Source organism: Erigeron canadensis, chromosome 3 (genome assembly GCF_010389155.1).
Source record: "Erigeron canadensis isolate Cc75 chromosome 3, C_canadensis_v1, whole genome shotgun sequence".
NCBI lineage: Eukaryota > Viridiplantae > Streptophyta > Magnoliopsida > Asterales > Asteraceae > Erigeron > Erigeron canadensis.
This window is the reverse complement of record NC_057763.1, coordinates 45,309,010-45,323,307: the sequence shown is the minus strand read 5'-3', so window position 1 is coordinate 45,323,307 and position 14,298 is coordinate 45,309,010. Positions and strand designations below refer to the sequence as shown.

Genomic DNA, 14,298 nt, shown 5'->3' with positions numbered 1-14,298 from the left:
TGCTTTTTCTTTTAATCTTGGTACAAATGAAAATTAGTTATATTTTTCAAAAAATTAATCTAATAATCTATCGCATAATTTGATTATCCTTATATCCTAAAATTACAAGATGGACTTGAAAGAAAGAATTAATAAATAGAGAAGTATTCAATTACAGTTGTCATCTGATCAATTAACAAGGTATATTATTTTTCTATTTATAAGCTAAGATCTACTAATTTATAATTGAATATATCATAACTTCTAAATAGTTTATTTTAAGATTGTAATATTTTTACTTTGGCCTCTAATATTTTGATAGATGGTTTTTTGGTAAATTTTAGTAATTTTTTTTCTTTAGAAAAAGGTTTTGCTAAATGAAATTTTTGATATGCATTAAATAGTTGTACGTTTATCATATAATGAGTATAATTCAAGGGTAAATTTTTAATATGAAAAATTATAATTTTATTTAAATATAGGTTAAGGTAAGTCTAGACCAATGGGCCATTTTGACAAGTATATCTTGATTCCAGGCCGGAAGTGTATATTTAGTGGGAAAAAAGAAACCCTATTATCTGTTTCTAATAACATTCGGGCTGGCTATTATTTTGTTGCAATTTTTCCAACCAACAAACTCTGTTAGATGCCATGGAAGATAAAGAAGAAGATCAACTTCCTCCGAATCGGATCAAAACCCAAGAAGAAACATCGAATCCAGAAAAAGAAGAAGATCGAATAAGCTTACTACCTGATGGTTTTCTTATCAATGAAATCCTATCTCGATTGCCCTGGACAAAATACGCAATCAGAACAGGTATTCTCTCCAAAGGTTGGCAACATCTTTGGCCCTCCGTTCTTTGTGGATTATCTTTTTAGAAAATACCCACCTTTACATCATTTTTCTAAAGCTAAACCGTTACCCGATTTCTATATGTGGGTTGATAAAACCCTAGCTCAATGCCAATCAAAGAATCTCAGTAAGTTCAGCGTTAGTGCCAATTACGATTCCCGGTTTGAATCCTATGTCAATAATTGGATTCGTTTTGCTACTAAGTGTAAAGTCCAACACCTTCACTTGAATTTAAGTTATAAGAAAGATGAAAATCAGTTTGTATTGGAAGATGACTCTTTTTTCATCAACTCCCATTTTACGCGTCTCCATTTGGGAGGCTTCATATTTAGTCCTACTGGCCCCGTTGCTTGGAACAACCTTACCTATTTAAGTATTTCAAATGGGAATTTAGACGAACATGTGATTGCAAATATTCTATCCGGGATGTTGGTCAATTATTATGGTTATCTGCCTGTTGATAAAACCGTAACTCAATGTCAATCAAAGAATCTTTATAGATTCCAAGCCCGTGCCACTTATGAAAGTCGTTTTGAATCCCAAGTTAATAATTGGATTCATTTTGCTACTAAAAGCAAAGTCCAAGAGCTTGACTTAGATTTAAGGTACATGAATGATGATCAGTTTGTATTGGAAGATGAATCTTTTTTCATCAACTCCCATTTTACCCATCTCAATCTAGAATGCTGCTTATTTAATCCTACCGGGCCCATTAGTTGGAATAACCTTACCCATTTAACTATTTCACATGGGGAGTTAGACCATGATTTGATTGCAAAGATACTATCCGGGAGTCCTTTATTGGACACTTTAAGGTTGGATTATTGTTATGGTTTTTCAAGGCTCGATATTACTTCCAAGAGTGTTAAGAACCTGGTGTTCTTTGGATACGATGATGATGAATATGATCCTGATCATACTATTGAAATCAATGCTCCTTATATTTTGTCACTCAGAATCATTGGTGGTTTGTCGTTAGGGAAGCTTTTACTGCGAGATGTGTCTTCTTTAGTCAAAGCTGAGTTAGAGTATACCAAGTATGGGTATGATGAGATGACACGTAGTGAAGAGAGAGAAGAGATGCTTGAAATGTTTATACTATACCTTCACCATGTCAAAGAGCTCAAAATTGGAAAATCTTGTTATACGGTAAAACCTTGTTTTCCTTCTGCAATGTGTATTTGTAAAGTTGTTGATCAGTAGTTATTACAGCACCTAACATGTTTCATGTATACTTGATTAAAGTTTAATACCTTATTGCAATATGTGTATACTTGATTTAAAGTCTAAACCAACTGGGTCAAGTTGCTACATCTTGTCTTTGGAAACTGAGGTCAAGGGTTTGATCCTCGTGCCTAGCAAGAGGTCCTTTTCTACCTTTGGTAGATACTGAAAGTAGCCTCTCTACCTTTGGTAGGGATAAGGTTGTCTATATCTCAACCTCCTTCATACACCGTCGAAGACGGTATTGGAACTCAAAACCCGTGGAAGACGTCATTGGGGGTTACTTACTTTCTTTCTTTTTTTTACCTTATTGCAACTTGATAGATTAAAATGTGGTTGCTTGGATGTGCGAGTATTTCTACTTTGAAGGAATATTTGAATTACATAATTAATTACTCGAACTAAAAGATAGTTTATGCTCATCTCCATAATCAGTTTCTTTACAATAACTTAAAACATGATTATGTTAATCCAGTAGAGAAACTGAAAACTAGAATCACTTGTTGCAATCCTTAGAAACAGATCATTGTGAATTCATGTTAAAGTAATCGGCTCTTAGAATTTCTATATAGAGTTGGGGGACAGAGCCACACTTATGTGAGTGAGGTCAGCTAATCCCATTTAAAAGTTTCAACCCTTCATTTTTTTTTGTTGATTGTTGTTGTAGCTTCTACGGTGTTGGGTTCCTGAGTTTGCAAAGATATATTATTGATTCTGTTTGTTGTCAGTCCGTTCAGTGAATTTTCTATTGTGTGGCTTGTAGAAGCTTTATGGAGACCCTTTTTGTTGCTTTCTTGTAAATTTTATTATTGATATTATTACTTGGTTTTTAAACAAATGTATATAGTTCTTGATTTAGTATATGATATTCTTGTAGTTGTGTCCATCAAGTGGTGTATATGTACGTTGAATCCACTATTGTTACTGTCCGGCTTCGTCCACGCATCCATGTATATTTGTAGAGAGTATGAATGTCTGTTTCTTCTTTTGTTCTTTGTCGTCTATTTTGTTTAATAATTTAGATTATCAATGCAACTATTATCAATGTTTAACTAGTTCAAGTTATTAAAAATAAAAAAAAGTTTGTGTTCGTCTAAGCCGTTCTGAAAAAAGACCCATTTCAACCGGAACACATTTTAGCATTTTTTTCTTACCCGGCCGTGGAGAAATTATATTTTGTGATCCATGTGTGTGAATGGTGACTTACCGTGCATGAAGATAATGCAGTGTGCGCTCTGGGTACCAAGACGGTACATGGGACCAGAGAGTTTCTACCCATTTACCCTTTTTTTCTAACCCGGCCATCTTCCCATTCCTTTATAAATTCACATAGGCATCATACAGTTCTTGTTTATGTTCTTTAATAGTTTAATGTTCACTTTGATATTTTTCATTGCAGGCTTTCTCTCGTTTGGAAGCTAAAGGCTTCAATTTTCCATCTAACTTGAAGGTTGTAGAAGTTACTTATCCTTTTCATGATACTGATTCGGAGCCAGATGATTGCTCTGATAATGACTCATCCCGGGTCGATATACAGTCCATTGCCGCCACGTTGGAACAGGTGCAGACGACTCAGCGGGTGATTCTGAGCCAGTTAGCTGCACTTCGTTATGATCATCAGCGTTATCAGCCTTTGTTAGAGAGATTGGCACAGGAGGATGCTAGGGCTGCTGGGATGGAGTTAGCTGCATATGCCCCTCCACAAGTTATGATGCCTGTTGATGATTAGGATGCTTAGCAGCAGGTTGGTGATGAGGGAGAGCGGATTGCAGGACTTGAGGTAGGAGCTGATGATGACGAGCCAGGTGATGATGTTGAAGTGGAGGCGGCTGATGTGAGGCCTGATGTTTAGATTTGATTCAATTGGCTTGTATGATATTTAGATATTTTGATCCTATGGTTTCTAAAATATCGTTGTTGGTGTTCAATATACTCCTAACTATCTTCTAATATTTGGGTTATCATATATTTATATAGTGTGATGTCTATATTAAGTTTGATATGTTAATACTCGACCTCATATGTCAAAGCATCTCCAGGTTTCCAATTGAGCTTAAAAATGGTGCACGTTTTTTGTCTTCATATTTAAGACAATCATGAAATGCATATCATAACGTAATTCTGTTAATAACAAACACTTCATCAACTTTGAAGTGGCACAGAAAAATATGACTTCGAAAGTCAACAAGGGATGGGTTTTTGACATGGAAGCTAAAACCTTTACTCTAAAATTGTCTATCGCCTGGACTATGTGTTGAATTTGGCATACAGATGCTAGTTCTTTTCGTCTAATTCTGTCAGGTACTACCTGTGCATGCTAACGTGATTTCATCATATTTTTTTAGGGTTGAGAAACTTAACAATCTGCTTCTTCCTAATCTTCTGGTGGAAACAGTACTTAAAACAGTTTCCGGCAAAGCAGCTGCCAGTACTGGAGCGTTTTTCACTTCTTTTGACCATAGAGGTGATATGGGCATTTGGTCATCTATTGACCGCTAGTGGTGCATATAAACATCATCCAGAACAGACTCAAATGCACTGCGGAACTGATAAAGCCAGTTTCATATCTGCTGCACCATGGTTAGCAATCTGAGTTGTGAGTATTGTATGTCATGAAATTGCTTTCTCTGGCATGAATGATAAGTGGCCTTTTTCTTGTTGCAGGATAAAGATTCCATATCCACTTCAATGGAGTGTGACATCTTTTGAAGCAGGGCATGCTTTTGGGATGATTGCTGCAGTTCTAGTCTCCCTTGTTGAGGTGAAAATGTTATACATTGTTACTTGAAAGAAATCCTTAGGGCCAGAACTTTGTTGTTTGTCTCATTTCTAATAAGTGCAACCCATAAATTTGGATTCATTAAATTGAGCAGCTAAATGTATGACATTCATCAAATCATAAATCTTTGATTTGATGTTCTAACTATGATAAAAAAAATATAAAAAAAATCTTAAATCTTTTACGTGTACCAAGTTCACTTTTTCCAATTTCCGGTTTGTAATTCAACTTTAGGCGCAAAATAAATTAAACATATGTAAGTCAAATAATTTCTGCCTGCTGATGTAGTCAACAGTTGCATCCAAGGCGACAGCCCGCTTAGCAAGTGCTACACCTTGCTCATGTACTAGTCGTGACATCGGGTGGCAGGTGAGCATTATACAAAAAACTCAAAAATAACTGAAAACCTTACTAATATTATTATATCTCCCATAGGGAATCGGTATTCTCTTAAGTGGTCCGCAACTGGTTCAACAGTCTCTGTGTAAGTTTTTCTTCCTGCTCACCGTTTACATTGTTTGAGACAAAAGGATTGAAACTAAAACATTATATTCTTTCATGAAAATAGAGAAAATGTTGGCCTTTTGGAAGCACTCGTGTTGGTAGCTGAAGAGTCATTCAAATCTCAGCTGGTTTGATGATTTTCTTTTGAATATTAGGTGGGCTTAAACATAATACGATGATTTATTAAACATAAATTATCACCAGAGACAGAAGCACACTGGGCAGTAACTACATTCAAGATAATTCTTAAGAAAAACGATGATTTAATAAACATAATACTCCGTAATACTTTTATATTAATAATAATAAAACAAAACATTGACTTCAACTTTCAAATGACAAATCTGTCTTCCCTCTACCATTCACAAGTGTTAAACGTTTGAAAGAAGAATCTTTCAAATTATGAAAAAACAAGGACACACGATTAAGAAGGAACTTAAGGAGCCTGTAGAAAGGACAGAGTCAAACGAGTTTAATAAAGCTAACAAATTGGAAGAGGAACACCATTCCAGCCTTCAAGACACTCCAACAATGGATCAATTACTTGGCCTTTGCATATCGCAGTAAAAACCTTATCAAATTCTTCTCCTGGTGAAGTAACCTTCTCCCCTGTCAAATACTCTGCTCCCAGCTCTTCCCGCACGAACCTATACAATGGGTAGGACCTGCAAGCCTCAATCCTGTTTGGGATAGTCAGAATGCCGTTCTCATAGGCGCTTCTTACACTCTCCACCTCCTTTGGCAAGACGGTCTTTAGCTCATCTTCAAAAACTCCAATCTTTTGGAAGATTGAAGAGTCTGCATCTTTCTCTTTCTCTCCATTATTTAATGCATGGTCGACAAGGACTTGTCTAAGCTTTTGCAATAATGGATGTGTGGCTAGGCAAGGATTGTCAATGTATGCAAAAACGTACTCCCTGTCAACTACTTGAAGCAAGTCTTTCTCGCAGAACCTTGAAGCATGGAGCTCCCCATTGACACCCGTGGTTAGGACCTTTTTGGCTGCACGGATAACAGTGCTCTTCACAACAGCTTTCAAGTTCTCCTCTAAGTGTCGCAGATCGATGGCTTGGCATAAACCCACCAAATATGTAGAAGACATCAGCTTTAAGATGTCAACAGCTTCAGCTGTTTTCCTTGCAGAAATCAATCCCAAAGAGTTCACGTCTTGATTGTGTTGTTCAGCACTTTGGACATGGTTAGTGACTGGATTCGCTAAATACTGGAGTTCTGAGCAATATGAAGCCATTGCGATCTCTCCACCTTTGAACCCATAGTCCAAGCTAGGATTCCGGCCACCTGAGAGATTAGAGGGCAATCCGTTGTTGTAGAAGTCATTCACCAGCTCAGAGAATTGGGCAAACATGAGTTTGCCAATTGCAGCAATAGCCAAACGCGTGTTATCCATGGAGACACCGACTGGAGTTCCTTGGAAGTTGCCACCATGTAATGCCTTGTTCCTCGAAACATCGATCAAAGGGTTGTCATTGACAGAGTTGATCTCTCTCTCTATCATTAAAGTCGATAAGCGGATGACCTCAACTTGTGGGCCCAGCCATTGGGGTGACGTCCTTAGAGCATAGCGGTCCTGTTTAGGCTTCTGCAAAGGGTCCATTTCGTGAACCACTTTTGCAGCCTTAACATAATCACTTCCATCTAAAATGTACTCCATAATAGCTGCAGCCTCAATCTGGCCTGGATGGTGCTTCAGTTTGTGTGTCAAGTGGTCAGTAAACTCGGGCTTCCCCTGCATAACCTCTGCAAAAATGGCAGCCAAAACTTCCGACAACAATGCAAGAACATTGGCTTCAAAAAGGACTGTAGAGGCCATTCCAGATCCCACAGCAGTACCATTAACAAGTGCTAGACCTTCTTTGGGTTGCAGCTCAAAGAAACCACCATTGATACCGGCTTCGCTAAAGGCCTTTTCAGCATTGAAGATTTATCTATTGGGGCCAGCAGCTTTGGAATTAGGGCGGCCAGTGAGAAGACCAGCAAGGTAGGACAAAGGGACAAGATCTCCAGAAGCAGTGATAGTTCCACGGAGGGGCAAACAAGGGGTGACATTGGTGTTGAGGAGCTTGCTGATGGCTTCTAAGATCTCAAAACGGATGCCAGAGTAACCCTGCAGAAGGGTATTGATTCTTACAAGCATAGCAGCTCTAGTTGTTGAATGTGGGAGGCTGTGGCATGATTCGGTGCCACTGCCAAAGATCCCAGCGTTCAAAAACCTGCCAAAAGTTTCACAAGTTCCCCTTAGTTCATCCATCTTTTCAATAGTGAAGAGATGTTATTTAGGTCCATTTCACATTCTAATATTTTATCTCAAACAGTTTGGAAATGAAAATTCTAAAATCCTTAATTTGTTGGGTCGGCTTTATTATTCCTAACGACCCCTAAACTTACACAAAAACTAGTACATATACCAGGTAGATTAGCCCCCTGATTAAGGTTAGATCATATCGAGTCATATGATTTTAATCAAAAATTTAGCTACATATAGAGTTTTAAAACGTGAACAATAAGATGAAATGAATGACAATTATATATCTTATGTTAGTTTGAGTTGAACACATATATATTATACATTTAATAATGTAAAATATTACCGTATAAGTTCCTTTTGAAGAGCACCACCTTGGTTAGTCCTGCGATGAGAGGTAGCTCCAAAGCCAGTGGTAACACCATAACTATCCGTCCCTTTGTTCATACCCTCCATAACCCAATCACTGCTCGCTTCCACACCCGCCCTAGCCGACTCAGAGAGCTCCACCTTCACTTGATCACTAGCCGCAATCCCAGCCACTTGAGACACAGTCAGTGTCTCCCCACCCAACTTCACAACCGGCTTCCTAAAGTCCGCAACCATTCTCTTGACCTCATCAAGATGACTCCCCTTCATCGCCTCGGCAGCCACGCCCCAGTTCAACGGATCACCCTTCACACATACCCCCTCACCCACATCATTTTGTTGCACATTTCCAACTGTCAAAGTGGCCATTTCCAGTTTTTTGACAAACACGAAAACTAGTAACGAGTAAATTGACACACACAAATACAAAAGAAAACACCCAACAATTACGTACTGTCTTACTTTTCAAAGAAATGTAAAAGACAGAGAGATCAAATCGATGGGATGGTGAGGACGTTGGAGGTACGTACATGGTTTATATAGAAGAACTTTAGGAAAGTCAATATTCATATTTTTGCAAACTATATTTTGGTGGTTGGTAAAGGTTTTTAAATAACAAAATGAAATGTTTATATACATATACTCATATTTGGTGTATATTTATTTATTTATTGGTTGCTAAGACATTGGTGATGAATAAGGGTCCGAAAGAAGGAAATCCTTGTATTCCAAGGGACGCATATACGAGGATGAAAAACTAGACTAGATTTTTAACTAAAATTGCATAGATCCTATTTGCATATCCTTAATTTGACCAAAATATCATGTAAAATATTGTTACATTTGCACTCCTCTTGTTCCTTGTATATATGTATATAGAAGTTTAAATGCCTTTAACATAAAAGTTCAAAATTATAATTAGTTACTAATGTTATGTGAAATAACTAATCATTAACAAACAACATATATATAACAAATCATATGGGGTGGCACTTCTTAAAAGACTTTAATCGTTACTTAATATATAAAGTTAAAACTATTTATATTTTTCTCTTTGTCTCTTCAGTTAAATTTAGTTTGGTTAAACTTTAAAATAGTTGGGAAAATGTGAATTGTTTAAGAACCAAAGATCTTGTTTAAATTTGCAAGATGGTTACTAAGTAATTTATGTATATGTTATATTCTTTTAGTTGGTGAAAGTATTGAATTTTTTTTGTTAAGTTTGTTATACCTAAATGTTGTTTTGATTTGTAGAATTTAGAAAGTATTTTCTTTTGTATTTAAATTTTGTTACGAGTATCGGAAACTTTTTAAGTTTCGACTTTTTTGTGTATATATTACGGTGAAATCGTGAACTAAAAGTAGTTTATTTTACCATCGACATATAGTAATAATAAAGGAAAAGGTCGATTCACAATAAGATGGTTAAAACTAATGTGTATTGTAATTGTAATAATAACAAAAAGAAAGTATATTTTAAATACATTTATTCAATTTAAAATAATTAGTTATGCAGTAGTTATGATTGAGACCATACTTATTTAACCAATAAGCTTAGATTGAGACTGTACTTCTTTTAAGAGATTTTCTTAGAATTGAAAAACTAGAAAAAAGCAAAATTATAACAAATTATTACTTGATTGGTTATGGTTATAATTAAAAACTAAAAGAAATTGAAAAAAAAAATTGTACATCAAGGAGATATAATTTTGTACATCAATGAGTAGATATACTATCTGGGAGTCCTTTATTGGAGTATTTGAGGTTGGAATATTGTGATGGTTATTCAAAACTGGATATTACTTCCGAGAGTGTTAAGAACTTGGTGCTCGATGTAGGCACTACTGAAAATGATGAAGATAATATTGACAATATTATTGAAATTAATGCTCCTTATATTTCATCAATAAGAATCCTCGGTTGTTTCTTGTTATCGAAGATTTTGCTGCGAGATGTGTCTTCTTTAGTCAAAGCTGAATTAGACTATACCAAGTACGGTCTTGATGATACTACACATAAAGAAGAGAAAGAAGAGATGCTTGAAATGTTTATACTACGCCTTCACTATGTCAAAGAACTCAAAGTTGGGAATTCTTGTTATAAGGTAAACCCTTGTTTTCTTTCCGCAATATGTGTATTTGTTTAGATTATTGATCACTATATTATAGCACTTAACTTGTTTTATGTATACTTGATTAAACTCGTATAATATATATCTTAACTTGATGGATTAAAATGTGGTTGTTTGGACGTGCGAGTATTGCTACTTTGAAGAAATATAAGAATAAGATAGTTAATTACTTGAAGCAAGAGATAGTGTACGCTCATCTCAATAATCAATTTCTTTACAATAACTCAAAACATGATAATTGTTAATCCAGTAGAGAAAATCAAAAGCAGAATCAATTATTGCAATCCCCAAAACAGATCTTTGTGATTTCATTTTAAAAATGATCAGTTCTAAGAATTTCCATATAGAGTCGGGGGACTGAGCCACACTTAGTTGAGTGAGATTTGTTGATCCTACTTAATAGTTTCCACCCTTCATTTTCTTTGTTGGTTGTAATTTAGCTTTTTACGGTGTTGGGTTCTTGAGTTTGCAAAGATATATATTTTTGTATACTGTTTGTTGCGAGTCCTTTGGGTCATTTGACCGATTGTGTAGCTTTAAGAAGCTTTAATGGAGACCCTGTTTGTGTCAATGTAATTTTATTCTTGGTATTATTACTCGAAATATTAAACAAATGTATGTAGTTCTTGATTTAACATATTCTCTGCCTCTCGTAGCATTGTCCAAACAAGCGTTATATATGTACGTTGACCCCACTAAGAATACCGTGGCCTTTGTCGATGCATCCATATATAGAGTTAAGAGTATGAATGTGTGTTTCTTGTTTTGTTCTTAGGCGTCTATTTCATTTAAAGATTTAGATTATTGTTGTAATTTAATCAATTTTTTAATAGTTTAAATTATTGGAAATTATAAAAAGATTGTGTCAACCTAACCCAATAATGACCTGGTTCAACCGAAACTCATTCTAGCACCCAACTCTGCCTATTAAAGAACAGAATTGATTTATGGTTTTTATTGATTCGTACTCAAAATTGACATACAAGAGGTTTATATTTATACAAGACTTGAAATCAAATTAAGGTAACTTAGGTCAACATGACCAACCCTATTTCTTGGACTTGGACCATTTTGGACTTGGAATTTCTAACACTCCCCCTCAAGTTGAATATTGGGATTACCGAAATTCAACTTGCTTAGACACTTATGAAACATAGATGTTCCCACGGCTTTGGTAAGGATATCAGCAAGTTGTTCTTCAGACTTAACAAAAGGTAACTTGATGATTCCACTCTCCAATTTTTCTTTTATAAAATGACGATCAACTTCCACATGCTTGGTTCTATCATGTTGAACTGGATTCTCTGAAATCTGGATAGCAGCTTCATTGTCACTCATGATTCGAATGCTTTCTTTGGGAGCAAAACCTATTTCAAACACAAGTTTTCTCAACCACAATGCTTCTGCTAATCCTCTAGCTATACCTCTAAACTCAGCTTCAGCACTTGACAAGGAGACAACTTTTTGTTTTTTACTTTTCCATGTAACCAAATTATCACCTACCATTGAAAAATATCCTTAAGTTGACCTTCGATTACCTTTGTCTCCTGCCCAATCTGCATCTGTATATATCTGAATCTTGAGATGACCATTAGCTTTAAATAACACCCCATGACCTGAAGTCCCTTTAAGATACCTGATAATTCGCAGAACTGCATCCATATGATCTTCCTGAGGTTGGTGCATAAATTGACTAACCACTCCAACAGCATATGCTATGTCTGGACGAGTGTGAGCCAAATAAATAAGTTTCCCTACCAACCTTTGATATCTATCTTTATTAGTGGCTTTAGCATCTGTCTTTATAAACAACTTCTGATTGATGACCATTGGTGTGTCTGCTGGCTTGCAATCAATCATTCATGTTTCAGCTAAAAGTCCAATATATACTTCTTCTGACAAATAAAAATTCCACGTTTAGACCTTGAAACTTCTATTCCAAGAAAATACTTCAAATCTCCCAAATCTTTCATTTCAAATTATGCAAACAAAGCTGTTTTTAGTTGATCAATCTCCTTTTCATCATTTCCTGTGATAATCATGTCATCAACATAAATTATTAGACATGTTACTAGATTCCCTCTATGACGAAGGAACAATGTGTGATCAGAATTGCTTTGTTGATATCCATACTTCTTCATAGCAAGAGTAAATCTTCCAAACCAAGCTCTAGGTGACTGTTTAAGTCCATACAAGGATTTCTTCAACCTACAAACTTCCCCATGTTTAAAATTACGGGAAAAATCTGGAGGCGGATCCATATACACTTCCTCTTTTAATTCTCCGTGCAAAAAAGCATTCTTCACATCGAACTGATGAAGAGGCCACCTCTGATTTGCTGCTATTGAGAAAAGAACCCTTATTGTATCTAGCTTTGCAACTGGAAAAAAAGTTTCTGAATAGTCAATGCCATAGGTCTGAGTGTACCCTTTGGCAACAAGTCTTGCTTTATATCTTTCTACATCCCCATTTGGTTTATATTTGATGGTATATATCCACCTGCACCCTACTGGATTCTTTCCTTTTGGAAGAATATACTTCTCCCAAGTATCATTTTTCATAAGAGCATCCATTTCACTATCCATAGCATCCTTCCAATTTTTTAACTTCAAGGCATGCTCTACATCTGACGGGAGCTCTTCTGAATATAGTTTTGCTGCAAATGCTTTTGCTTCTTTGGAGAAAAAACCTTCTGCAATATTCGCAAAGTTATCTACCGGATACTTAGTAGATCGAGAATTCTTTTCTGGAGAATATCGTTTTGCAGGAATTCCTCTGGTAGACCGAGGAGGAAGAACATACTTTTCTGAAGCACTTTCTAGAGTTACTTCTTCTACATTTTCTGGCTCTTCATTAATATTTTCATGCACTTCATTAGCTGGAATATCCATATCACTCAAATTATGGCTTGGTTCAGAAATATTTTCCTGCACTTCATTAGATGGAATATCCATATCACTCAAATTATGGCTCGGTTCAGAATTACTTACCTCGGATATCAGGCCTGGACTTGGGTTGTCACTTTGAGAGGAGGTCTGTAAATCTTTGGAGGAAACACTTGGAGTAGTCTGAATCTCTGATGAATATCGAAGCCAACTCAGTGTGTCATTTTGTTCCTCCCCCTGACCACTAAGTTCCTGAGAGTAAAAGTACTTGGTCTCCAAAAAATCACAGTTCATCGTAGTAAACATACGACGAGTTTTGGGATTGTAACATCTATATCCCTTTTGAGTAACACCATATCCCACAAATACACACGATTCAAGTTTATTACGATATGATTTTGGAATATGAACAAAAACTGTACATCCAAACACTTTAGGTTGTAGAGTAAGAACCGATGGAAGCTTATGATACTCAGAAAGAACTTTTAAAGGGGTTTTCATATCTAGAATCTTTGTAGGAAGACGATTGATCAGATAGGTAGCAGTGGCTAAAGCTTTTGGCCAAAAACTTTTTGGAACTAAGGACTCAATAATAAGTGCCCTAGTCATTTCTAAGAGAAGTTTATTTTTCCTTTCTGCAACACCATTTTGTTCTGGGGTGTGAGGACAAGTGGTTTGATGGATTATTCCCTTGGACTGAAAAAATGAGTTCATTTGTGAATTCACATATTCTCCACCATTATCAGTTCTCATAACTTTGATAGATTCTTGAAATTGAGTTTGGACCATATTATAGAAAACAGTGAATTTATCATAAACTTCATCTTTATTTTTCAAAAAATAAATCCAGGTCATTCTTGTGCAATCATCTACAAATATCACAAAATACTTAAAACTGTGACCTCCAACAACTGGTGCAGGACCCCACACATCTGAATGAACTAATGAAAAAGGATTTTGAACTCTAGTATTACTGGGTTTAAAGGTTTTCCTATGACTTTTAGCTAAAATGCAAGTCTCACAAACAATTGGCTTATTTAAAGGAAAAAGTTTTGGAAACAAAGTATGCAAATAACCCACTAAAGGATGTCCCAATCTTCTATGCCACAACCATGCTTCTCTTTCACTTGATCCATGAGCAAGCATCACACTTCCACTTTGAGATACTTCATCAACATAATACAACCCCCCTCTCTCAGTGCCACGCCCAATAATTTGTCCCGTCCTAATATCCTGTAAAATACAAAAAGTTGGATGTATGAGAACTGAGCAATTAAGTTCCTTTGTCACATGACTTATTGATAAAAGTTT

The 14,298-nt window shown here is 35.9% G+C and overlaps 2 protein-coding genes and 1 pseudogene across 3 annotated transcripts; 2 read left to right on the top strand and 1 right to left on the bottom strand.

Moving 5' to 3' along the window:
• Positions 1-572: 572 nt before the first annotated feature.
• LOC122593581 (F-box/LRR-repeat protein At5g02910-like) lies at positions 573-3,984 on the top strand. Of its 2 annotated transcripts, XM_043766009.1 has the most exons (3): positions 573-1,981; positions 3,456-3,506; positions 3,594-3,984. In XM_043766009.1, exons 1-3 carry the CDS (start codon positions 734-736, stop codon positions 3,783-3,785), a joined length of 1,491 nt encoding a protein of 496 aa, XP_043621944.1. In that variant the 5' UTR covers positions 573-733; the 3' UTR covers positions 3,786-3,984. The 2 variants fall into 2 exon arrangements, with proteins under 2 accessions (XP_043621944.1, XP_043621943.1); XM_043766008.1 differs by having other exon boundaries at positions 3,456-3,984.
• A 240-nt stretch (positions 3,985-4,224) lies between these two features.
• LOC122592228 (nucleobase-ascorbate transporter 2-like) lies at positions 4,225-5,357 on the top strand. Its single transcript, XM_043764423.1, has 5 exons — positions 4,225-4,309; positions 4,402-4,636; positions 4,721-4,817; positions 5,124-5,204; positions 5,271-5,357. Exons 1-5 carry the CDS (start codon positions 4,225-4,227, stop codon positions 5,355-5,357), a joined length of 585 nt encoding a protein of 194 aa, XP_043620358.1.
• Positions 5,358-5,788: 431 nt separating this feature from the next.
• On the bottom strand, positions 5,789-8,340 carry LOC122592794 (annotated as a pseudogene).
• Positions 8,341-14,298: the final 5,958 nt, after the last annotated feature.